The 23,223-nt window shown below is 41.5% G+C and overlaps 2 protein-coding genes across 3 annotated transcripts in view; one reads left to right on the top strand and one right to left on the bottom strand.

Moving 5' to 3' along the window:
• The window catches only part of MIA3 (MIA SH3 domain ER export factor 3), a 28,018-nt gene extending 15,910 nt beyond the window's left edge, over positions 1 to 12,108 (top strand). The window contains exons 8-29 of the mRNA XM_050893315.1: positions 129 to 150; positions 2,262 to 2,350; positions 2,505 to 2,582; positions 2,674 to 2,784; positions 3,622 to 3,693; positions 3,903 to 4,007; positions 4,796 to 4,918; positions 5,032 to 5,155; positions 6,048 to 6,103; positions 6,185 to 6,275; positions 6,409 to 6,547; positions 8,205 to 8,306; positions 8,406 to 8,466; positions 8,593 to 8,628; positions 8,720 to 8,787; positions 9,074 to 9,171; positions 9,288 to 9,419; positions 9,644 to 9,712; positions 9,839 to 9,915; positions 10,059 to 10,130; positions 10,774 to 10,948; positions 11,326 to 12,108. Coding sequence (XP_050749272.1) covers positions 129 to 150; positions 2,262 to 2,350; positions 2,505 to 2,582; positions 2,674 to 2,784; positions 3,622 to 3,693; positions 3,903 to 4,007; positions 4,796 to 4,918; positions 5,032 to 5,155; positions 6,048 to 6,103; positions 6,185 to 6,275; positions 6,409 to 6,547; positions 8,205 to 8,306; positions 8,406 to 8,466; positions 8,593 to 8,628; positions 8,720 to 8,787; positions 9,074 to 9,171; positions 9,288 to 9,419; positions 9,644 to 9,712; positions 9,839 to 9,915; positions 10,059 to 10,130; positions 10,774 to 10,948; positions 11,326 to 11,654 — 2,229 coding nt within the window. The 3' untranslated portion in view covers positions 11,655 to 12,108. The remainder of the gene's footprint in view (positions 1 to 128; positions 151 to 2,261; positions 2,351 to 2,504; positions 2,583 to 2,673; positions 2,785 to 3,621; positions 3,694 to 3,902; positions 4,008 to 4,795; positions 4,919 to 5,031; positions 5,156 to 6,047; positions 6,104 to 6,184; positions 6,276 to 6,408; positions 6,548 to 8,204; positions 8,307 to 8,405; positions 8,467 to 8,592; positions 8,629 to 8,719; positions 8,788 to 9,073; positions 9,172 to 9,287; positions 9,420 to 9,643; positions 9,713 to 9,838; positions 9,916 to 10,058; positions 10,131 to 10,773; positions 10,949 to 11,325) is intronic.
• Positions 12,109 to 13,002: 894 nt separating this feature from the next.
• The window catches only part of AIDA (axin interactor, dorsalization associated), a 30,812-nt gene continuing 20,591 nt past the window's right edge, over positions 13,003 to 23,223 (bottom strand). Inside the window, exons 7-11 of one of the 2 annotated variants that reach the window (XM_050894574.1) lie at positions 23,072 to 23,083; positions 20,171 to 20,293; positions 17,299 to 17,421; positions 16,696 to 16,813; positions 13,003 to 15,755 (exon numbers count right to left, since the gene is read on the bottom strand). In XM_050894574.1, coding sequence (XP_050750531.1) covers positions 15,659 to 15,755; positions 16,696 to 16,813; positions 17,299 to 17,421; positions 20,171 to 20,293; positions 23,072 to 23,083 — 473 coding nt within the window. In that variant the 3' untranslated portion in view covers positions 13,003 to 15,658. The remainder of the gene's footprint in view (positions 15,756 to 16,695; positions 16,814 to 17,298; positions 17,422 to 20,170; positions 20,294 to 23,071; positions 23,084 to 23,223) is intronic. The other variant, XM_050894575.1, reaches the window with a different exon arrangement.

Here is a 23,223-nt window from a genome sequence, read left to right as displayed (position 1 = left end):
TTTTCCGTGTGCTTCTTTAATCTGTGTATGTGGTGACGTTTTTCTATAGGGGGAAAATTAATAACATTTTTCACTTATCACTTTTTATGGCTAACTTTTTTTTTTTTCCTTCTTCTTCTGTTCTGTAGGTAAAGAGTAGAATATATCAAGGTAAGTTTCTCTGTGCTTTTCAGTGTGCTTGATACTTAGGCACCTAAAAGTTTTGAACATTGTTTCAGAGGACCAAGTATTCATCTTCACTCCCTTTGAAGGATAATGCTAAGTCTAAGGTTACAGTGTAAGCTAGGGCAGTAGATGATACTTACTTGAATCTGAGGATTTCAATTTTGCTTTTGATAATGCTTTGATTAGGAGAAACAATGCAGCACGCACCTGCAAATCAAAGGGCAAGGAAAAGCTCCACCTTGTTCAACATAAATGTGATCCATTGGTTTACTGGTATGATGGTAGTGGGGCAGTGTTTGTTTTGGTTTTCTGACTAGCAGTGGATCTGCTTCTGCTTGTTGCTTCTCACAAAAAGCAGTAGCTAGTTCCTCTTGCCTTTTTGGATTGAGGTGAGCCTGAAACTGATTGCTGTGCAGTTGCGAAGAGACCTTTTAAATGTAGAACTAAATATGCAGATACTCCTGTGGCTAGCACATCACTTTTTACAAGAGCATTTCTCCAGCTTCAAGTATATAAAATTAAAGTGTACGGAATGGAAAAGAAATAGAATTCAAAGTAGAGTGATTGCTGAAATTCATAATTGAATACAAAACGAAAATATGTAAGAATTGTCTTCACGTGAACTCTCTGCCTCTTTCTTCCTCACAAACCGTACTACTTATTATCAGTCATTCCTCTCTAGTTTCATTGTAGTTATACTGCGGTTTCCTTCTATACAATTACTGCAGAATTGATGAGGTGAAAAAAAAATCCATCTTAGATCTGTAAGGTGATTTCTATACTGCAAAACAATTATTGTTATTGGAGGGGGAAAAACATTGGTATTGGTGGTGTAGAAATTACTTAGCAGCCCGTCCTAAAAAAATGAGGAACATAGGTCTAACCCTCTTCCCCCCCCCCCAATAGTCTTCTGTATGATAGTGTTTAGAAACTACTAAAGCTAAGAACAAATAGATACTCTTCAAGCATGATAAAGGTCATATTGTTATTAAAATCTGTATCCAAAATAGAGGAATATTAACAGTGACAAAAATGCTTTAAAAGATAGATTACGTTTGGAGTCGCAAAGATAGAATCTATTATCCACTCTTCATGACAGTAGTAAAATTGGGAGACCAAGCTAATGCAGGCATTCCTGCCCCCCTTAAACTGCTGAGAACTATCTTGTACCTCAGCAGTTGCTTGTTGGCTCTCCTCTCCCCAGAGCAGGAAGGGCTGCGGACCCTCTGGCCCAGAAGCCCTCGTGTGGGAGGGGAAGGAGGAGTAGCAGCTGCCTTTGCACCCTGTGGGATGCAGTTGGAACAACCAGTGCTTCCTGTTTGTGCTGCAGGATTTGCTGTGAGGCAAATAGGGCTTGGGGTGTGCAAATAGGACTTGAAAAAGAATGACAATTGGATGTCGTTTAAATTAATTTGAAATAAAATAATTTAAGTATGTTAATGATTTTCATTGAATCCTAAGGGTTGGTTGGCGACTTGTTTAGGTTGAGAAACAAATGCATGCCTAAAGAACTGTTGCTCGGTCACAGCCCTTCTGAGGTCTGTTAGAAAGCGGTGCAGGTCCTTGAGGCTTACTGATGCTGTCTGCTAGCTGACAGTCTCTTTTCTGTTCCCAGTACGTCTTTCAGAGCTTTCATCCTATTATCTTTGCTGACCATTCAGTTTCAATATAGCAGAAAGAGGTGGTTGTTAGGGAAGGCGTTGCACCTCCGTGAGTGTCACAGCAGCAGTCTGCGACTGCTCTGACATCCTCGCTGCCAGTTCTTCCCTTGAACATACCTCATCTGAGTGTAGCCAGCACCTTACTCTGCAGTGCATTCTGTGACCAGCTTCTGTGAAGTGGATGCAAGAGCTATATGCTTTGTGTCAGTGTTCAGTGGTTTACTATCTTGTTTTCATTCCTAACTTTAAATGAAAGCTGGAGATGCTTAGACTCCTGCAGAAAGGGCTGACTGCCAGGGAATTGACACTATCCTGATTTATGCTTTAGTCCTTACTTGAAAATGTTCCCTAAAGTGGTAGCAATGATCGCTCTGATTTTTTTTGTTTCCCCAGGATATAAAGTACAGTTACTGTAAGCTTTCTTTCTCTTCCTAGTGACTGAAAAGCAACTTGCTGAAAAGATTAAAAACCTTCTGCAAGAAAAAACAGAAATCTTAGAAAAGATGTCAGAATATGATCAAAAGGTATTGTTCTAGGTTCTCGTCCTTTGCTTCCTAATTTTCTGTTATTGGTTTAATGACAGAGTCAATGTAACAGCTAATATATTTTTATTTTCTGTTCTTACTGAATATTATGTTGACAATTTCCTCAGTTCTGTTTGGTTGTTTCTGTGCTTAGATAAAGGAAGCAAAGGAATCTGTGAAAGTGGCCCAAGAACAAAAAGACATTCTCTCCGATGAAACTGCAGGGCTTAAGGTAAGAAGCAGTTAACTGTCTCTGTACTGAAAGCAAAAACATCAATAAAATAACTTGCTTTAGTTGGTCTTTTTTTTTTTTTTTTTTTTAGGACACTGTCAAGGGACTGGAAGAAGCAAATCGTCAGCTAGATGACAAAGTAAAAAGTCTGCACACAATGCTTGAAACAGAGAGAAAAAAGAATGAGAAGAAACAGAACAAAGTAAGAGCAATCACACTCATGTCTTACATTGTCCTTAACTTAATGTGCCCTAAAAGCTGGTCACAACCACAACCTGATGGCTAAACAGATACGAGGTAGAGCAAACAGGATGAACCACCTCAAAAAGAGAACTGGAATGAAATTTCAGGTTTATCCGAAGCTCAAGGGGGAGAATCTGCTGATTGTATTATTAATTTTTTTTTTTGTAAGATCTCGATGCACTTGTGTGGTTATGTGCTTTCACACACAAACGGATGTATTCAAGTCATGGGCTAGTCTAATGCTTCCTAGCCGGAGCCAGGAAGTTCCTTAACAATATGAGCTGAAGGTTTCAGGTTGGTAAGAGGCGTTTTCTTGTACTTAGAGGAAGCATCTAGTTCTATAGTAAGTGTGAGGATCTCTAAGCTGCCCCTCATTCTTGTTGTCCAGAGGTATTTTTGTTTTCTCTCTTTTCTTCTTTGTAAAGCCTGATTTTCTGTAGTAATGGTAAGCTCCAACAAGTTCTTTGGTCTTGTTTTGATCAAAGGTTGTTGCTAATGACAGCAGCACGTCTTACTTTCGTTCTAGACTGTGCAGGTGTACAGGGAACTTTCCCAGCCACTAACCGGCAGAGTCACAGGGGGAAGTTGATTCTAATGTGCTGTATGTTTCTATTCCTTACCTTGCTGATAAGGCAGTGCTATGTTGCTGCTAGTCTTAATGGCTGCTTTACATGGAAATTTGTTGGTAGTTTCGACTTTCCTTTTATGCTTCCAAATTACACAGATAAAATAATTACTCAGGCTAAGGCATGTACCAGGCTAATACAAAGTCACTGCTCATCTTTTTCTTATATAGATCTCTGAAACCCAGAAGTCCTTGGAGAAACTTCAAGAGGCTATCAGTGTGCATTCTGTAGAGCTTTCAGAGGTAAAGCATTATCTACACCCTCTCAACAGTCACAAGTTCTTCTACCAGGAAAATTCATATCTAGGATGTAATAGAAAATGCTAGCTTGGCAGATTCCGGGTTGTTTGTGCATATATACCTTTTTCTTTTCCGTTTTACCAGGTAATCCGTAGCTCTTGCTCCGTTACAGTTTGACTTTGTCTTTTTGTTCCTTTTTGTTTCATACGTAGGTGCAGATAGCCCTCAATGAAGCTAAACTAAGTGAAGAAAAGGTGAAATCTGAGCTTCATCATGTGCAGGAAGAGAATGCTAGGCTGAAAAAGAGCAAGGAGCAAGTAAGTTATGCCCAGGCCAGGCAACTTTGTTTCCCTTTTGAATGAAATATCAGGGCTTTATTCTACTTTTCTTGAGTATGACTTCAGTGTGTCTCCATTTTCTTAATGTGTCAGAATTCCACATTTCATACTATCAAGATAAAATCTAAACCCCTTGCGCCTGCCTGCACAGGCTTTTTGTGCAGGTGAGCCACATGTCTTCAGTATGAAGGCTTTGCCAGTTCCAGTGATGTAGTTTTTGTCAGCAACTTCCCAGAAAGTCTGTGCTGATGTGGTAGTCACTACATGATCGGGAGATTGCTACTTGGCATCAGGACTGAAGGAGGTCATGGTAAAGAATTGCCAAAAAGCAATTCTGAAGCTGAGCTAAACGGGGAGGACCTTTAGCCCTGAAATGTCATGACAGTTCTTTTACAAATAGGTGTAAATATCTGCCTGTTTTCTTTCTCCGTATATGGACTTTTAAGTAATGTGGTTTGATTACCTCTGGAGTGCAATTAATTCCTCATATTTTGAAGTGTGTGAGCAATTTGGTTCTGATGTTGGGTTGTTAGCTGAGAAAACGTCAAATTTGTAAAATCACCTAATAATATAAACTGCAGAAAGATTCCCAGCATCCAGTTCTACCAATGGATTAGTGATGAGTGTGAGAACTGTGAAGTTTACCCTTTATATGTGACTTGTGGTGATCAGTTATCATCAGAGCTGGCAGTAAAATGGACTTTAATTACATATACCCTGTACTAAAAATAAAACAAGTAATCATCTTGCCTTGGTGCTTCATATAGCTGCTAAAAGAAGCTGAAGGTTGGAGTGAGCGGCATACTGAGCTCAGTGAGCAGATCAAACTGTATCAGAAATCTCAGAAGGACATAGAAGAAGCACTTGCCTACAAGGAGAATGAAATTGAAGTAGGTTCTTTATAACAAGCATGCTTTAAATATTACACATTGTAAAATACTTTGAAATACTTTACAAAATGCAGAGCAATTCTTCTTCAGTGAACCTTTGATTTCATTACTAGGTTTTAACTAACTGCATTATGCAGCTGAAGCAGCTCGACATGGATTCGGCATCTGAGGCCAAGAAGGATGGCGAAGGGCGTGAATGGAGCACAGGAGACGATCTGGCCAATGGAGAGTTGCTAGGTACAGTATTCCTACTTGCTGGCTGATATGCCCAGTGGCTAAAGCATATGCGGTGGTATGTTCGTGTGGGGAACAAGGGGAATCCACGCATGTAGCTGCCTGTGGGTTAAGAGACTGCCAGCTTTAATTCTCAAGCACAAAATATCTCCTAACTGAAGGGAGAAATGGTTAAAAAGGCCAATAATTGCCTTTAAGTTACCTTTTAGGTATATCGTAAGTGTAATGACGCAGTTTTAAAGATTGCATATAAAGGTTAATAATTAAGAACATTCCAAAAGCTGAGAATCTCAGCTTTGTTGTTATGCTACATTTCTAAATTTTTAATGAGTATTGTGCTTACTTCTGGATAGATAACTAATTTAGGTAATCACATCTTTTAAATCTGAAAGACTGAAGTAGACATTTTCAAAACTACTCAGGCAGTTTGTAATTCCTGATGTTGCACATATATCTGCTACATCTCTGGTTTTGAAGTCCTCTTTTTTTTTTTTTTTTTTTTGTTTTCCCCCCTCCTTTTTTCTAACCATAAGGTATATGTGGGCTAGAAATTCCCACTTTTTGATTTTCAGATACTATGTCCAGTAACAGATACTGCATTCACATTAATATTAGTGTGGTGGCTAGAAGAAGTAACAAGATGGAATCTTCTGAATGCCTTTTGGAATAAATCTAACAGTTCTGTTATGCTGGTCATGGAATTGCTATTGTGCTTTGTTCCCCACCTCCCCCCCCCCGCCCCCCCCCCCCCCCCCTTTTTTGGGGGGGGGGGACGGACACCACATAAGGAGACCCATCCCAGATTAAAGTGTACGGAGTGTTATTTTTAACAGCTGTAGAGTCCAGGGAATTGGGGTTAAGAAACAGGGAAAACAAATATATTTTTCTCTTCTAGATAATGAGAGTGAGAAGATGAAGACTCAGATTAAGCAGATGATGGATGTCTCCAGGGTATGCTGCACAAGATATCTAATAAATGTGGCCACGTTGCTGCTATGCCTAAGATCATAAACTTTCTGCTTCTCTTTTCAGGTAAAAACTATGTTATCCATAGTTGAAGAAGACAGAAATCTTCTGCAGTCCAAACTGAGTGATGAAGTAGCAGCCAGACATGAGCTGGAAGGTAAGCTTAGCAAAAGAATTGCTTAGGATGAAATGCTGTTTGTGGTTTAAAAAGAAACAGAGTGTTTAAGTGGCATAACGGTTCTCATTGCAACTTCTCTCAACTTCCTCACCTACCTTTGCTTCTCCAACAGAACAAATAAAAAAATTAGAACATGACTCCTGTTTGCTCCAGACAGCCAAAGCTCGACTGGAAAATGAATGCAAAACACTACAGCAGAAAGTGGAGATTCTTGGTGAACTTTACCAGCAGAAGGAGATGGCACTCCAGAAGTAAGCCTTTCACTACTCTCCCGCAACATAGCATACTATATTGTAGGCACTATCCAAATGCTCTTTGCTCAGAAGGATCAAATAACTTGAAGTTGTATTTGGAATGAAAGGTGATGACTACTGTTTCAGTATGGTTGACGCTAGTACCACTTTTTCACTTTTTCCACCATTCCAGGGGTTCTAAAAAGACTGTCACTTTGCACACACAATATTGCCTTCTACTATTAAAAAACAAAGAACTTTTGGAGAGGGGAGATGCGTGGCGTGGTCTGCAAAATCTGTGGTTGCTCTGTCACTTTGTCCAGAAATGTCAAGGAGGCCATTAAGATTTGTTTCAGTTCAGTGAGTCTAATTCTCATAATGTAGAAACTTAGTATTTTAGCCTTGTGAGCTTTTTGCATTCTCAAAGGGCTAAATTAAGGCTGAGTTCATGGTGGCAGCTGAGGTGGATGAATTGCTAGCAGTGAAGAACTAGTTGCGTATCTGTGTTCATTCCTCATTTATTTATTCATTTATTTACTTAACTGAAATGTCTGTAATACTATCTCAATTTTGTGGGGAGAATTTGAGATAGGATTCAGGGACATTTTCAGTGAAATTCTGTAGGAAAGTTGAAATTGTGGTGGAGAAGCAATTGAAAGTTCTAAGGTTCAAGTGTGTAGGTTGGGGGAAGCACAGGGTTGGAACAAGCTAAGGAATTGAGGTTATACAGCACCTCGGTAATGAAACTGCCTGACCTCATAACTTCAGGATCCAGGTGAAGTAAATGCATAACGGAGAGGTGAAGGATAGCCCGCCTTTCAAGCAAAACTTCCTCTTGACCTCTCTGAAGGATTTCTATTCCTTCCAAAACTTTCAGGAAGTTACACTGCCTGTTACTACTTCTTGATTAGAATGAAGGACTTCCTGCTATTTTTTTCTGGAAAACTGTTTGCACGTGTAGCCAAGGAAGTGGATTATGTTGAACTGGCTATTAGCAATAGTTAACTTACTACCAGTTTAAGGGTTCCAGTTTTGTGGGATAGCTCTTGTAAGTTAGGAACACGTTATGGACCTCTTAAATACTTCCAGAAAAATGTCAAAAATGAAAAAAATAAGTGAACTATGAGGTTATAAAAAGACTGGAAATTGGTCATGTAATAAATTGGTATGGAGAATACTTAGAAAGAAGCTTCTTTCCACACGGTTGATGACTATTGAATGTGTTTGTCACCTGGGCCCTAAATTCTGCCTTTTTCACTGCACATTCATTTCTTCACTTCCCTTGGTTAGATGTCAGTTCTGCGTATTTCCTTGTTTGTACCTTTGTAAATCTGGATTAGCATCTGTAGAATTGGTACGTAAACTACAGGATCTGGAGAGATGGACTGTCCGCAATTGTTAGATTCTGACAAATCTTTAGATGCTGACAGAACTTTCCAGTCAACTCTGCATCCTTAATTTTCAGGTTTTATACACAAAGGGTTTGTCCGTTGGTTTCAAAAGACAGTATTTCTGTCTCTTTTTAAAAAGAAACAAAACCATTTCTATTCTCTCTCTGTATTCTCACACATTATTATAGATTCTGTTAGCAGGGGAATACCTTGATTTTGAGTTGTAGTAGATGTAGAATGGTGGAATATATGGTGCTTTTTTTTTTTTTTTTCTCCCTATGCAGAAAACTAACCCAGGAAGAGTATGAGCGTCAGGAGAAGGAGCAGAAATTGTCTGCTGCAGATGAAAAAGCCGTGCTGGCCATCGAGGAAGTGAAAGTTTACAAGTAACTTCAATTTCTGAAGACTGTTTTTTTCCTTTATTTCAGCTATTGAAGAAAATTCATTTAAACCTCTCTCCTTCCCCTCTTTTTCCTTTCGTACAGGCAAAGGATCCAAGATATGGAAGAAGAATTGCAAAAAACAGAGAGATCTTACAAAAACCAGGTAAACTTCTTGCTTGCTGGTTATTGTGTCACCTTTTACTGCATCATTCCAATGCTCTGTAGTGAGTTATTGGAAATACTAGTAGTTGGACAAAATAAACTAAAAACCTTCTCTTCTTCTTCTCAGATTGCTGCTCATGAGAAAAAGGCACACGACAATTGGGTAAAAATGTCCTTCCTTTCCTGACGCAAACAGTTTGTATTTGACTTCAGGTTGGTGCAGTTAATGCATTTGGCAAAATTTTTCCTAATAGCTTATTGCCCGCTCTGCCGAGAGAGCTCTGGCCGAAGAAAAAAGAGAAGCAGCCAACCTGAGACAAAAGTAAGTACAGTACAGACCATTTTTATTGCTCTTTGAACACACTGCATGTTGCTTGGGAGAGAAGGAGCTCAAACAATGCAAGGTGCTCAGCCTGCTTGCTCAGGATGCGCAGTGCATATTTGAGTTACTAATTTTAAACTACTATTAAACTGTTTTGGTGGTTAAAAAAAAATTTCTTGGTGAAAGCTGTAACATTTTACAATGCAGTTTGCCTTGTTACACTATAACCAATATAACTCACGTGTATTATTTGAATAATAAAAAACCCTTTATTTTTAAAAATTAGATTAATAGAAGTAAACCAAAAAATCGTCATGCTTCAAAGACCATTAATTGTAAAGCCCACTCCAGGCAGACCCGATCGCCAAGTCCCACCGCGACGAGGTAAATGCTGCTGTTTCTCCCAAAACTTTGGTCTTTGAGTCAGTATATCCTAAAAAAGTAAGGCTATGATAAATTGTAGAAAAGTAAATCAAGTGGTTTTTTCTCCTTTGGCTTAGGGCCCTTAAGCAGAGATGGCTCTTTTGGCCCATCACCTGTGAGTGGAGGGAATCCATCACCCACACAGATGATAGAAGTTCCTGCTCGGCCCCTTTCTGCTCCTCGAAGGGAAGGCTCAAGAGGTGAATTTGGTAAGCAGTGAAGCTTCCCTTCTGTGATAACTATCTCTTAGACTTTAGCATTCTTGGGTTTGTAGCCTGATCTTGGTTCTAGGGATAGTGTTAAGTATTGATACCTGCTTTATTAATACACAGATGAGTGGTTGTGTTTTGTTGGGTTTTTTTGTTTGTTTTTAAAATAGAAGTAGCTCAGGCACGTGTTGATTAGGATCTCTGGGGTTCTTGTTTCCCTTAAGGTACAGTGGTAGATGGCCCGCCTGCTCCACGAAGGCCACCAGAGTTACCTGGAAGGATGTCTGTTCCTGGTAAGTTATGTGGCCTGTAACTAACTGCAACTTATTCAGTTATTCTTTCACTTCAGAAATGTAATTTAAAAACCATGTTCCTTACCCCAAGCATGGTAAGACATGCATTCCTGGCTCTCTTTACAGATCTCGGGCCTGCTGTAGCATCCCTGATCAGTAGTGGGCCGAGAACCTCCTCCCCTTCCACAGCAGTGGATGGAGTGGTAAGCTGAAAAAACCCCAACCTTCAGGAAGCGTTTCTAATAAATGATTCACTGTACTTCCTGCTGCTTCTTTAACTGTATCGTGTTCTGTCTTGTCTATATCCTGTCACTATCCTTATTTGCTGTCCAAAAAAAAAAAAAAGCAACCCTCTCCCAAAGAGTCTGAAGCCCCCTGTGTAACTACTGATTCACCTTCATCTATTGAACCAGTGACAGTGAGTATTCAGAGGCTGAATATGGTGTTGCTCTGCTTTGATGGAGAGGAATAACAGGCTTGGTGTTCTGAACTGCTAAGTAACAAAATGCTCTGCGAAACTAACCAAGGGCTTATACCTCTGTCTCAAAAGGTTTCTCTAATGATGAACAGTTGCTGTGTGGTTTTTATGGAATTGAGGAAATGAGATCTTTCTTGTTAAGGACTGCAGGCACACACTTTGGAGTGACTACAACAATAATCCTAAGAAGCTGACTTACCTGTGGTATTTAAGCACAGTTCTATATGTAATTCAGGGTGCCAGGCCCTTTACCAAAGGGGTGTCCACCGAGGACACTTCAGAAGGGATTGACCTTTTCTTTAGTACAGCTTTAGCTAAAGAAAACTTGTCATCTCAGAAGGTACACTAGGCACTCACTCCTAGGTAGTGCAAGCAGTGTTCTCGGTGAAGGGACAATGATGGTGCAGTTACTTTCCCTATTTTCTACTTGGTTAATGTGTTTTGGGGTGTGGTGTTTTTCTTTTCTCCCCCCGCCCCATCTTCCACCTCTTGGCCTTTGGGCGGGTGGTTGTGGTGTTCAGCAGTGTCAATACTTTTCTGATGCAGTGAGTAACACACTGAAATATAACCTAATCTTGCACAGGCTAATGCTAGTCCCAAAGGCCCACCTTCTTTCCCTGGGACACCCATCATGACCTCTCCAGTGATGGGACCTCCGCCTCCACCGCCTGTTCGCTATGGACCGCCACCAGCTCCTCTCCGTGGGCACTTTGGGCCTCGACCCCTTCCTGTGCCCCTAGGTACGGTTGCATTGCCGTGTGCTGAAACTTAACTTTTCCCACTGTGCTTCTCAGAAGCCTGCTGCAGAACTGCGATCTGCCATCTGTTAGCACACAGCTTCCCCACGCTTCATGGGGACTAGCTGTCTTGCTCAGTAAACTTGGACAGGTGGGTTTTTTCCAAGCCTTAACTTAATGCCAAGGTATTAAGGAGGTATTTTTCCTTGTTTAGTCTAAAATGGAAACCAGCAGCCAAAAGTCACTAGAATACAGTTCATGGCCTGTGAGGTCTGCATGTGACAGTGACCTACCCCAGAGCTGCTCCAAAAAGTAAAGAAATGAGGAACAAGTTGGGAGCTTCACTGTTTAGGTTAAAGCAAGATTTCATTTAACTCCATGTTTTCTTCTCTCTCTAGTTCGTGGTGCTCCCTTGCCACCTCCAGCTGCGAGAGATTTCTTACCTGGCCCACCCTTAGGAATGAGAGATCTGCCTCCTGGCCCACTACCGCCTCCGCCAGATCCAAGAGGCTATGGACGTGGGCACCCTCCTTTTCGACCCCTAGGTCCTCCTGGCCCAAGAGATTATCCTCCGGGCCCACGGCTACCCCCACCTGGTTCAAGAGACTATACGCCTTCTCCTAACAGGGACTTGCCTCCATCGGGACCTAGAGACTACCCCGCAGGCCCTCCACCACCACCGGCAGGCTCAAAGGACTACACACAGCCCCCAGCGCCGAAACCCTAACTGCAGCGTCTGGTCAGCAGCTCAACGGAATGGACTCTAGCGCACGTCCTGCGGTCAGGATTTTAGGAAATGGCTCTCTATTTGAAGCCATTTGTCTCATTTCAGTATATTTCAGCTTTTGCGGGATTAATTTTTATCCAATTGCTACAGACATCATATGTGCATTTATGATCACCTTAAACTCATCCATCCTCTTGGGCTGCAAGAACCTTTTTGTGATGGACTTGAACCTACTCTAAACGTGCAATAGAAAGGAAGTACCTGTGTGGCTAGTTTTAATTAAATGTAGCCTCTGTAACCAGTTGGTGAATGAACTAATTTCGTGAAAAATGTAAATCAAATCATTTCCTGTGGAAATAATTTTTAAGTAAAATGCTATCCTACCTGCCTTCTCCATCACATCATTAAGCTGCAGTTATTGTAGGCCAGGGGTTTACATGAGGACTGTGAGGTGTGGGGGTTTTTTTGGTTTTTTTTCCTTTTTTTTTTTTTTTTTTTTTTTAAAAGATGTCTGGTCAGAGATCAGAAGCACAAATGACACTGTATTCAAAGGAAAGTTATAATAAAAAGCAAAATTCCTTTTGCTAAACCCTGCAGGCTTTGTTTCAGTGCCATTTTTTGTTCAGAAAGGACATCGGTTCAGTAACTTAACCAGAGAATGCTACAGCCATGACCAAGTTGAAGAATTGAATCAAGGCTGAATAACTCCTGCTGCTGCAAGGTTAATGACTGTTACACCCTTATGCTGAACTAGTCTGGCAGGTTACGGCCTTGCTTCACGTAATGAGGACAGTGGGGGATACAGCCCGCCTCAGCTGAAGGGCAGTACAGAGCTGGAAACCTTTATGAAGTTGTGTAGTTAGTTTGGAAATACAGGTGAATGCTCCAGGATTCTAGAAACTAAGAAATTTCATAATTGCTTTCTGCTTTCAAGACTGGCTGGTGGCGTTAAGCAAGGTTTGAGAGCTGAGTTTTCGTCTTGCTTAGTATTTAAGACTGATTCAGCTTCCTTAGCAGTAAGCCTGTATTTTTTACAGCCTTTTTTACTTACTTATGTTAAAAAAAAAAAAAGTGGTCTTCCATAAAGTGGAGTGGGTGTATGTAAACAATATTAACTTGTATTGCTTTAAATCAGTGTGCATACACCGAGCACTGGATAGCTTTAAAAACACACCCTACACTTGTAGATGTTCAAGGAAGTCCCTGAATGTGTTAGTACGAGGATGAGTATATGTAGTATTTGGCATAGCAGGCCACTTACTTACTTATCTAGACACTAAGGTTTTTCAAAAGTGCTCTGTACAAAAGTAAGCCTTAGGGAGGAAAAAAAAGGGAAAACAACTAGGAATAATAAAAAACCCTACTGAAAGGCCATTACAGCTTTACTGCCAGAGTACAAGCAGCCATTAAACTTGCCATCTAGGTGTTACATTCTTACAGTACAAGTATTAAGCTTTAGATTTAAGATGAAAGACAAAATCGAACATCACTAAAGCATAAAACAATACAAGAGCTTGTGTTGTGGGGACTAGTACTCCTTTCAGTGAAAGACACTTGACAGAAAAAACACAAAGGATAGAAGCAACTTTAAAAATGGTATTTCACACTCTACAGACATTAATTCACAATTAGTTAAATACAAAGCTCTACTGTGTATTTAACAAAAATACTTCAAAGTTGTTGACATTTCATATAACTGGAGTTAATACAGACATCTACAAGCTGGGGAAGACTCAAGGTAAGCAGCTGAAACAATGGGTTTGTAATTCAAGTGAAAGCGTTCAGTTTGCGTAGTGGCTAATGAGACGCCCATTGAGGAACATTCGTGTTTGGAAGCCGGGTTCTCCAAGTTCAGGATCTTTCCTTCCCCAACACCAAGCTGTGCGACGTTTTGTGCCTCCTCCCTTGCCCGCCCCAGCTAGCGTTAACAACGTAAGGCTGGATAGGATCGCCCTCTGGGAGCACCAGGAGGAGGGCGCAGGGGAGACACAACCGAGCGCAGCGCTTTCACCGGGCCCTGGGTGACGCCAGCAGACACGGGAGGATGGCAGAGCCGGGACAGAGCCCCAGAATCGTCCCTTGCTGAGCGAGGCAGGCTGTACGTGTCGCAGGGATGCTCGCTGCTACAGACTCTTACAAGGTCAGAAAGAGACCGGAGCCAGCCGGGGACCACAGGCAGGTAACACAGCTATTGACCAAGCTCAGATTTATTTGCAGCCATAGACTAATGCTTTGCTCCATCCTTTTGCAGAATTCAAAGGATGAGTTTTATGTATTTTTTTAAGAATGTATGTATCCTCCTTTTGTCTGGTATCCAGAACACTGCATTTCCATAACTCATAGGGATATCTTTTCAAGGCTTGAGATTCAATGTATATCAGATGTAATACCATTGGGGGTATTGTAAAGACCCATAAACAGGAAAATTCAATTGCACTTTTTTTTTTTGCCCCTCCAACCAGCAGTGGAATTTGAGGAAGTGTTGCTGACTTTTGTCATAACACCTAAATAATGTCATCCCTAGTTATACCAGAACAGAGGGAAGGCAAGAAGATGAGGACATTCAAAAATAGCCTTTTATCCTACTCAATATGGTAAAGCCAAAAATGCTGAACATCTGCCTGTAGACAGACGAATATCATGAGGAAGAGTAACATCCCTTCCACTGAAGCATAATGTAACATCCTGGGGTTACGTGACAGGTGATACAGACTGTTTAAAATAAACCTAGTATTTGACACTATTTTGGGAGCTGGGTCTTTTGTTAGCATAGCAGAGTATTTAGGCACTAGTTAGATATGCAAGAAGTATATCAAACCTTAAAGTATTGTATTAAATATCCACACAAATATATGAAAGATCTGACTGGGTTCTACTTCTGTCCCTTTATTAGGTCACAAGGTGAATGCAAGTGTGTTATAATAAGCCAATGTCCTGCAGCTTATTACACACCAAATCAAAAATATAGAAAATAAATGATAATCCTATCTACTTACATAAAAAGGTAATTTTTAGAGTAAGTTTCCAGACTTGCACAAAATATGCAGAAAACTGCATACAATCAGTTTCCATAAGAACAGCAGTTTCATGTAAAAGGTGGGTCAACCTGCTAGCCAGATCTGCTTTACCAAAAGCTCTGGAAAATTGACGCTTGAAGGCTGAGGGGCCTGTCCTGCTGTCATTGAAATGCTGAAACACCCACCGCCACGAGGGTGAAGCCCTGGAGAAAGCCTCTCTCCACCCCCCACCCACCTTTGCAAATCACTCTGTAGCAATCTACAGAAAAATCAGCTCTGTTAGGGAGTAATGGTGATTTAAAGGATTGTAACATGTATTGTATCCACAACTCAGTACGAGTGGATCAGGCAAGGCTGTTGTTAAAAAATCATAGTTCAGTGTTCTCATCTGCAGTTGTCCTCCTCCTGGCCCGACCAAAGCAGAACAGCTGACTGAGGAGCTCTTCTGTGGCCACCCAACTCGACCCAGCATCCTCCTCTCTCTCACTTTACATCACTTGCAGTACCTCAAGCTCCTTCCCGACCCACCTCGTCCTTCTCCCGGTCTTCTGCCACCCAGCCCGCTACAGAGGACTCCGAAATGCAGATGAGAGGAACTACAATAGCACAGCAAGTGTAAACAGTTAGTAGGCCTGCCACATCTTTATTGCTACAGGTTTGGCAAAGGGGCAGTCTCCATCCTTGGGTGGAGTTTGAGGCAAAAGGATAATAACGGTTAAGATAAAAAGTGATGAACAGCAAAATTAGGAAAAGCAGTCAACGTATTTCAGGGCTCTCGGAAAAACCTGTATCTGGAAGGTACTGAAAAAATCTTGCACTTGAATGGTAGGCTTGCCTCTGACCCTGAAGTAGTGCTGTGCAGTGTGTGATGGTCCCGTCTGACCTACTGGCATGAATACAGTCGTTTTCCTGCCCCTCGAAGGCTAAGGCTACTACACACAGCTACCATGACTTGTGGTTCAGTTCACAGAAGTCTCACAACTAGGGTCATTCCTTGTGCAATGTTTGATGGAGGTGAAGGTAAAGTGGTTTCTTGGTCAACAGTTGCAATTTCTTCCTTTTAAAGTCAGTGGGTTTTTTGTACCTGTAACCACAAGAAAGTAAGTTAATCCACATGCTAAGGGCTGCGTAGGAAGATGAAAGCATACTAGAAAGCTTGTCCTGTACAGATCTGATGACCGTAATCTTTTAAATACATCTGACAAGACTTACTGGAAGCAACAATAATGAGTAGATTTACAGGAAGAGAAATCAAACCAGCATTTTCTCTGGATTATTATTTTAACAAAACAAAGATTTCAATTTTTAAATGAATGTAAGGTTTTTGTAAGGAGAATTCCCAATATAATACTCTGGAATGTAGGAGATGCAGCATCAGTTACTCAGTACTTCAGAAGTACTCCAGACTAAGCACTCTTCCTACAGATGCCCAGAATTGCGAGGTTCACCCTCTTCCTGAAAAAAAACCTCAAAAACCTCACTCAGACCTTCAGTCACACAGTAAGGGTAGGACACACACCATAACCACCGCAGCACAATGCACTGGCTAATCTATTTCTTTGTACACTTAGAGCAGGAAGCAACCCAACCACCCAACAATGCTTTGAAATGTTCATATAATTCAATTGCAAATCAGTATCCCATGTCTCAAATCAGATTTCCTTTACAGAAGTTCTGTACCAAAAGATTGTGAGAGTTGATTTTTTTTTTCTTTTTTAAATATAGCTGATATGACACTCAAGCTAAGGTCAAAATTAAGATCTCCCATACAGAATTTGTTAACTTGATGCAAAATTTAGTTACAAACACCAGCATTTTATCTGGAAAGAGTCTACTTTTTGAGAAGGGGCTCTAGCCATTTTATTTGCCTAAAAGCATTTTCCCTTCTTTATTAAAAATGGAATATTCCTTATGGCAGTCAATCTAATGTGTCCAAGAAACCTTCCTTGATGCAACAAGCCACATGTAACTGAGGTCTAGTTCATTTCCTCTGTCATTAGCATCTATAATTGCAAGTCACTTACAGTTCTATAACAATTGCCCCAGGTTTAATTTCATCCATCTCCATGAAAGCAAAGCACTTGGTGCTAGTAAACCTTTTCTTAGGCTTGTAGTGTTTGAATTCAAAGAAAATAGCTGCACCTAGAGTGGAAAATGGTTTAATAGAAAAGTTAGCAATTATGGCCAATAGTTACCCAAAAACTTATCTGCCGTTAAGATGCTCTACATACATTGGAGGGAATTATCTCCAACACTTCTGTTATTTGCTCAAAAGCTATACCATGTTCTTACAATGCTCATCACACTCACAAGAGCTTGTACTCTTCACTCAATTATTCGTAGCCAGGTAACAGTTTGTCCAATGACTAAGGTGATAAAGCAGCTCAATACCTGTGTAGTAGAGCAGACTGCTGCATTTTTATCTCTTTTCACTCCTCCCTTGTCTGCAAGTCATCACAATGACCGATTTGAAAGAGACAGGATGCAAAGGTCTATTTTTATCCTCGCCTGGATCTTGAGCCCTGCAGCAGCAGCTCAGGTGCGGCCTGTTTATTAGATCAGGAGCAGCCTAGTGTCTACACTTTCAAAGCTCCTGGGCCCTGTTTCAGGTCTCTGATACTACATACCTTTTGTTAGTTTTTCAATGTGTTTCTGAATCTCGATGTCCACATTAAAATGGACATACGTGTCCTCCTTCCTCAAAGCCACAGGAGTATCTTGCACAGGAGTCAGATCTATCCCATTCAAATCTGCAGGAAAGAAACAGCATGAGAATGGCAGAAGCTTCTTAGACTTTAAGGTCCTGCTTTAAGAGATTTATGAATCACTCATACTGCCACAAAAAGTAAATGCATACCTGGATTTTTCCCCTAAACTTAAAAAAAGGGGCAATCATGCCCCTTCACAGTCAGTGAATTTTCTTTTTGATTGCAACATGAAAGCAGGTGAAGTTCTGACAATACTTAAGATGAAAATTTGGAATTATCCCTCTTTTTAAGAGCACATTTCTTTCTGCTGCGAGCAAAGGATTCCATACCCTCTGCAAGCAGGACTCCAGCAGGGCTTCAGCCCTTCAGCTGAACCAGCAGAATGGGATACGTACCAAAGGCTGCCCTCCACACAAGGTCTGTGGGGCACAGCTTACACAAGCTGTATATGCCCTGCTTTGCTGCCTAGACTCAAGGTGCATTATTCCTCTTGGTTTTTCCACAGGCAGGGGCACGGTGCGGCCATGGATTGGACTCCAGCTCTCAGCGCCGGCCACCAGTTGTGCTGCTCAGGCACAGCCACCGCAGAGGATATTGTTTCTCACTAAGCCTCCACTGTTTACACGAGTACCTTTGTCCTCTTACTCTTTCTCATCTCATTAGTCATCCCTTTCCCTCAGGTGGAGCAAAATTGCCAACGATATGGCCAAGATTACAAGTACAGAGCACAGGCATTGTGCCTGGGGCACAGGCTGAGGCTGGGGCCCTGGAGCACCACCACTGACACACTTCATCCAGGGAGCGGGCTGGGACCACCAATCTTGCATCAGGAACAAACCTCTCTCCAAACCTGCAGAAGAGCAGTGTGGTATAGAACCAAGGACAACAGCTACTAAGCACCTTCAGACTCCTAACAGGGACAAAATGACTTTTCAGAGTTACTCTTTCTCACCAAAAATCTTGAGAAATGATGTATAAGAAGTCACTATTAGCAGACTAGGCAATAGCCTGCCCCCACACACATTTTTTGATCCTATTTCCTACATCGTTACTTGGCAGCCACCATTTGTAGGAGCTCTGCTCGCATGTAAGCAGAAAGAGTTGTTGGGAAAGTAAGCCTAGCAATATACAGTCTCCCTTAGCTCCAGAAAGGAATTGAGAGCTAGCTCTGAAGGCAAGCAACAGTTTTAACAACACGTAATAAGTTAAAAAAGACAAACACATCAGTGGCAAGGAACAACGAAAGTTTGCTTTACAAGTTCTAATAAGTTCCAGGATCCAAAGTTAGAACTCTGTTAGGGCTGGTATTTTCCTGTTGGCCAAGAGAAATTCAACATGAAAGAATTAAATTTGATTAAACCCACATCCATCCAGCTAGCCCCACCACTGAAGTCACCCATCCCTCAGCTTTCTGGCATACTAGAAGCAAAGAAAGATCCACAAGTGACTAGAGAAATGGAGCGTGAAGAATAGTTACACAATCTGAAAATAACGCTGCAAGCCTAAGGCAACACCATAAACAAAGAAATACTGCACGTTTCCGTGCACAAAAAGGCAGTTGTATCAGCTGGGGAAGGCAAGAGTCATGCTCCAGCTTCCACCCCAACCAGGTGAACTCCTCAAAGGTCCAGAGAGAAGTGGAAGGTTTCACCATTGAAAAAATCATCACAGGAAGCGGGATTAGATAAAGCTTTCTATTTATATATTTTGGCAGGTAACACTTGAGAACATCACTGGGATTCAAGTGACATTCAATACTGTGACCCTTACTTCTGCCAAAGAACTTACCCGGTGGAGGAAGCACCTGATCACACATCTAACAAGTATTTTATCCCTACGTTTGGTATTCAATAGCACATCTAAAGAGGACACATACAAGGTCGTTGTATGTGTCTGAAAATAACTAGAGGCTGTTGGCTTAGCTACAGATTTTTATACAATAAACAAAAAAATCATATACCTCAAAAGATTGTAAAGATAAGCAGAAGTCAGGCAGGGCAGGCTAAGGGTAAGCAATTCTGACTACAGGAACTTCCTGCTAAGAAATGCAAAATGGGGAAGAGGCAGATGCTCCCACTAGAAAGAGACTGAATACCAAAAATCTCAGCCTCAAGCAAAAGACATCAACCATGTTGTCATCTGAAACAGTGAGAAATCCTTATGTTGCCTATCCTGGACTGACAGAGAGAGAGGTTCCTCCAGATTCATGGAGGCTCTCAGAGAGGGAGGCTGTTAGCCCACCAGGCTTTGGCCAAAACATTTCACTGCCAAGGCTAAAACATATTTTATTTCACTTGGAAGCTTTGCTTCCCAGCTTCATATTCATTCCTCTAAACCTTAAGCCTTGGTAAGATGATCTTTGTTTTACTAAAAAATTAGTTTAATGACAGGGCAAGTGGAGTCAGCAGGCTGTGGTTCACCATCTCCAGAAAGCCCAGACACCAGTATCTGTTGGGGAGTATAAGCAGTCCAAACAGATCTGTACTTAAGAGTCGGCTGAAGAAGCTGGAATAGAGAAGTACAGTCTGCCAAGGCACTGACACTCAGCTTCCAGCATGGGGAAGGCACCCCAGAGCGCACAGGTAAGCGTGTCTCCTGCAGTGATTCACCTCCCAGTATCTCTCAAGTACAGAATTTTTCCACCCTTGATTAAAGCAGAAGCCTTAAGTCCACAATAGAAAATGCAAGTACCAACAAATATTTTTCCCAGCAGGTTGAAAAATCAATACAGCTTTCAGAAAACACACTCTCTCCAAACTAGAAATGAGGATCTAGGAACAGAAATCATTACCCTTTACACTGACTGTGATGTAAGGATCAATGCACTGCCCAGCATCTTTCAGACCAATTTTCTCTATGTTGATGGTGAGTAATGTCATCCCGGGTTCAGATGGCAATCTGGGTAATAAAGTACCTGGAAAGAGTAAAGCATATTATCAACCCTTTGTGTCATCTTACAGCACAGGCCTTGCTTTTCCCATCATCTCTCATGGAAGATGCTGTTCTCCTTAGGGGGTTCAAAGCCCAAGGATTCATATCCCAATAGTACACAGAACTATGGGAAAGCCTGTGTGCACAGACACACAACATCATTTGACAGATTTCAAAGCCCACACCAAAAACCCCCAGGACTGCCTCAAGTCAAATGAATTCATAAAAAACTAATGCCATAAGAACAGAGAGGAGCTTTGTTTAAAGTGTTCTTTCTTGCTGCCATGCAGAAAAACTCATTCATGGAACTCACTTTATATTATTTTTAAGGATTAAATTTGGGAGGCTGGATTCAATCTGCAGTTGCAGGAAGTTCAGACACTTAATCAGGAGTCCCACCCCACTGAACATGACTTGGCTTCATGTTGAACATTTAGACTGCAAGAATAAGGAGGAAAATGGCATTGTTGCAAATCCCACCGGACATAAGGGAACCAGAAGAGAGATTCTTAGTTATCTATGTTCTACTGGCCTCTACTTAAAGGAAAAAAAGAAAAAACAAAAAATAGTGTTTGCATCCCCCAAGTTCCCTTCTGCCTTAAGGAAGGAGTTCCCAGCTCTGCATTAAGAACATTTAGCATCAAAACTTCGTGGTCAGCGTAAATGAATCCTCGCAGTGCTGAGGAAGACAGTGCAGCTGGCAAGAAATCCAGACTGTTCAACCTCACTAAAAGCCATGAGATTCTGCCATCAACAATGGAGCAGGTTTCTTCACGCTGATTTTAACGGAAACTGGCAGGCTTCAAGCCTCTCTCCAGTATTAGATGAATAAGCACCAAGAGAGAAAATACTTAGACTCATGAGCAAGTTTGATTTAAAGTTTTGGTTTTCTAATTAAAAAAAAAAAATGTTATCCCAAGGCTTGAGATCTAAACAAAGTAATAGTTTCCTTTGGCAAGTCCAATATGGGTTTTCCTTGATACTTTTTTTCCTCTTGATCTGCTTGAGGAGCTGGAGAACCAAGGAGTTTTTGTCCTATTAGAAAGACTGGCTTTGCAAGAGAGGACCATGTATTCTGCTCTTAGAACTAGAACCACAGCTTCAGCAAGATTTCATGAGCATTCCCACACCCAGTCCCTCTTTCAGGATCATCAGCAAGACTTGAATTCACATCTATGATGCAGTACGTTTCTGTATTTCCTGTCTTGGCTGCTAGCAGACTCATGACCTCCAAGGTACCGTGTCTGCCGACACTTCACAACATATCACAGCAGAATTCAACCCACCATTCTGAAGTAATGGGACAGACTTCTGACTATGGTATGAGAAATGTTAAAAAGCAAACTTATTAGAGAACACCCATTTCTGCAAAGCAGTATACACACTCTAGTCAATCTTGCTGTCCCTCTTGAACAGATGTTCAAAGACAGAGTTCTTATTTCAATCTAAATGAAGGCAGAAGGCAAGCCCATCTTCTCTTTGGCACAAAACTTTGCTCTGCCGTCTTTCAGTTGTCTCCTAAAAGCAGCATGCTCCCCAAGAGCCAAGAACAACTGTAACCTTCAGTTTTCCTATCCATCGCTCAAAGGGACTAAGTGATGGGATACTTGACAGAAAAATCACCTGAAAGATGCATCAGACTGGCATTTATTATAAAAATAGTGGCTTAAGAAAAATTATTCTGTTCTTGAAAAGTGCTCTCCAGAACATGCAAAATTGCAGAGCTGCAATGAACAGAAAAGTCAAGCTCGCTTCCAGCAGGTAAGAGAACAGTAGGACAGGTGGTCTCCAAGGAACACGGTTTCCTTTCTGCCTCAGCAGGAGGAACAGCCAAGCCAGCAATGGACTAAAGCAGCTGACTGTAACCTGTCTCATGCGAGCCACAACCACCCAAGCAGGTCTTTTGCTGAAGCCTCTGTAGTCATTTCACATAGGAGCCATTAGCTGACAGTAAGCTCTCTATGGTATTACTTTACTAGGGCTGGGCATCACACTGCCGGTCTGCCACCATGGCTTGGGCCCATTAGCCTTCAGCAGGCTCACACTGAGGCTTTTCATGAGAAAACTGCCAGCCGTTTCAGACACAACCACAGGGCATCATTGCCAGAGGGGGAAGGGAGCATCTACAAATGAAATAAGTGTCCTCCTACATGTGCATTTCAGATACACAAAGGCGAGCCAACCCAACAGCTCACTGCCACTAAGACACAGGCGTTCAGTCTCTCCATTCCCAAACCCTGATTCAGAGAAAGGGGAAAAAGTGACAGTCTCCTGCTGGGTTCACAAATGGAAATGGTTCACAGAAGAATCCATTGCCAGCACAGCACTGGAATAAAGAAGTATATAACCAGGAGAAGGGCAGGAAACCTTTGCTGTTAGAGGCAGCAAGCCATTGGTCAGTTCAGCTCCATACAGCACAGAAGTCTAACTACATAAGTACTCTTTGTGTAAGATTTCCCACAAAATGTGTATTCTACTAAAAAAAAAATCTACCTACACCTACCTTTGGCTACACTGCAAGTCAGAATGTCTTTATTAGCACAGTAGGACTTCTAGAGAGCTATGTAAGGTGCGTCACCAAATATGACCTTCCCTTTTTCTGGTACTGAAAGCAAATGAAGGTCAACACATAGATGCCTAGTACCATGATTGTTACCAAAGGTTGTATTTTGAGGGTTGAAACTAAGAGCTGAATGAAGAACATCACAGCTACATGAATATGATCAAAGAAATAACTGTATATACTAAAAGGTTATCATACCTTCATTGGCTCCTGGGTTAGATGAATGGTGCAAGGTGATAACGATGAAGCCATGCATGTAGAAGACAAGACCATGATCAGTTAGACAATACAGTTATGCACTATGGATTAAAGGCATACAGAAGCAAAGAGTGCAACACAGTTCTATCAAT

Source organism: Gymnogyps californianus, chromosome 3 (assembly GCF_018139145.2).
Source record: "Gymnogyps californianus isolate 813 chromosome 3, ASM1813914v2, whole genome shotgun sequence".
NCBI lineage: Eukaryota > Metazoa > Chordata > Aves > Accipitriformes > Cathartidae > Gymnogyps > Gymnogyps californianus.
The sequence above is the reverse complement of the archived record's forward strand: the minus strand, read 5'-3'. Positions and strand labels throughout refer to the sequence as shown.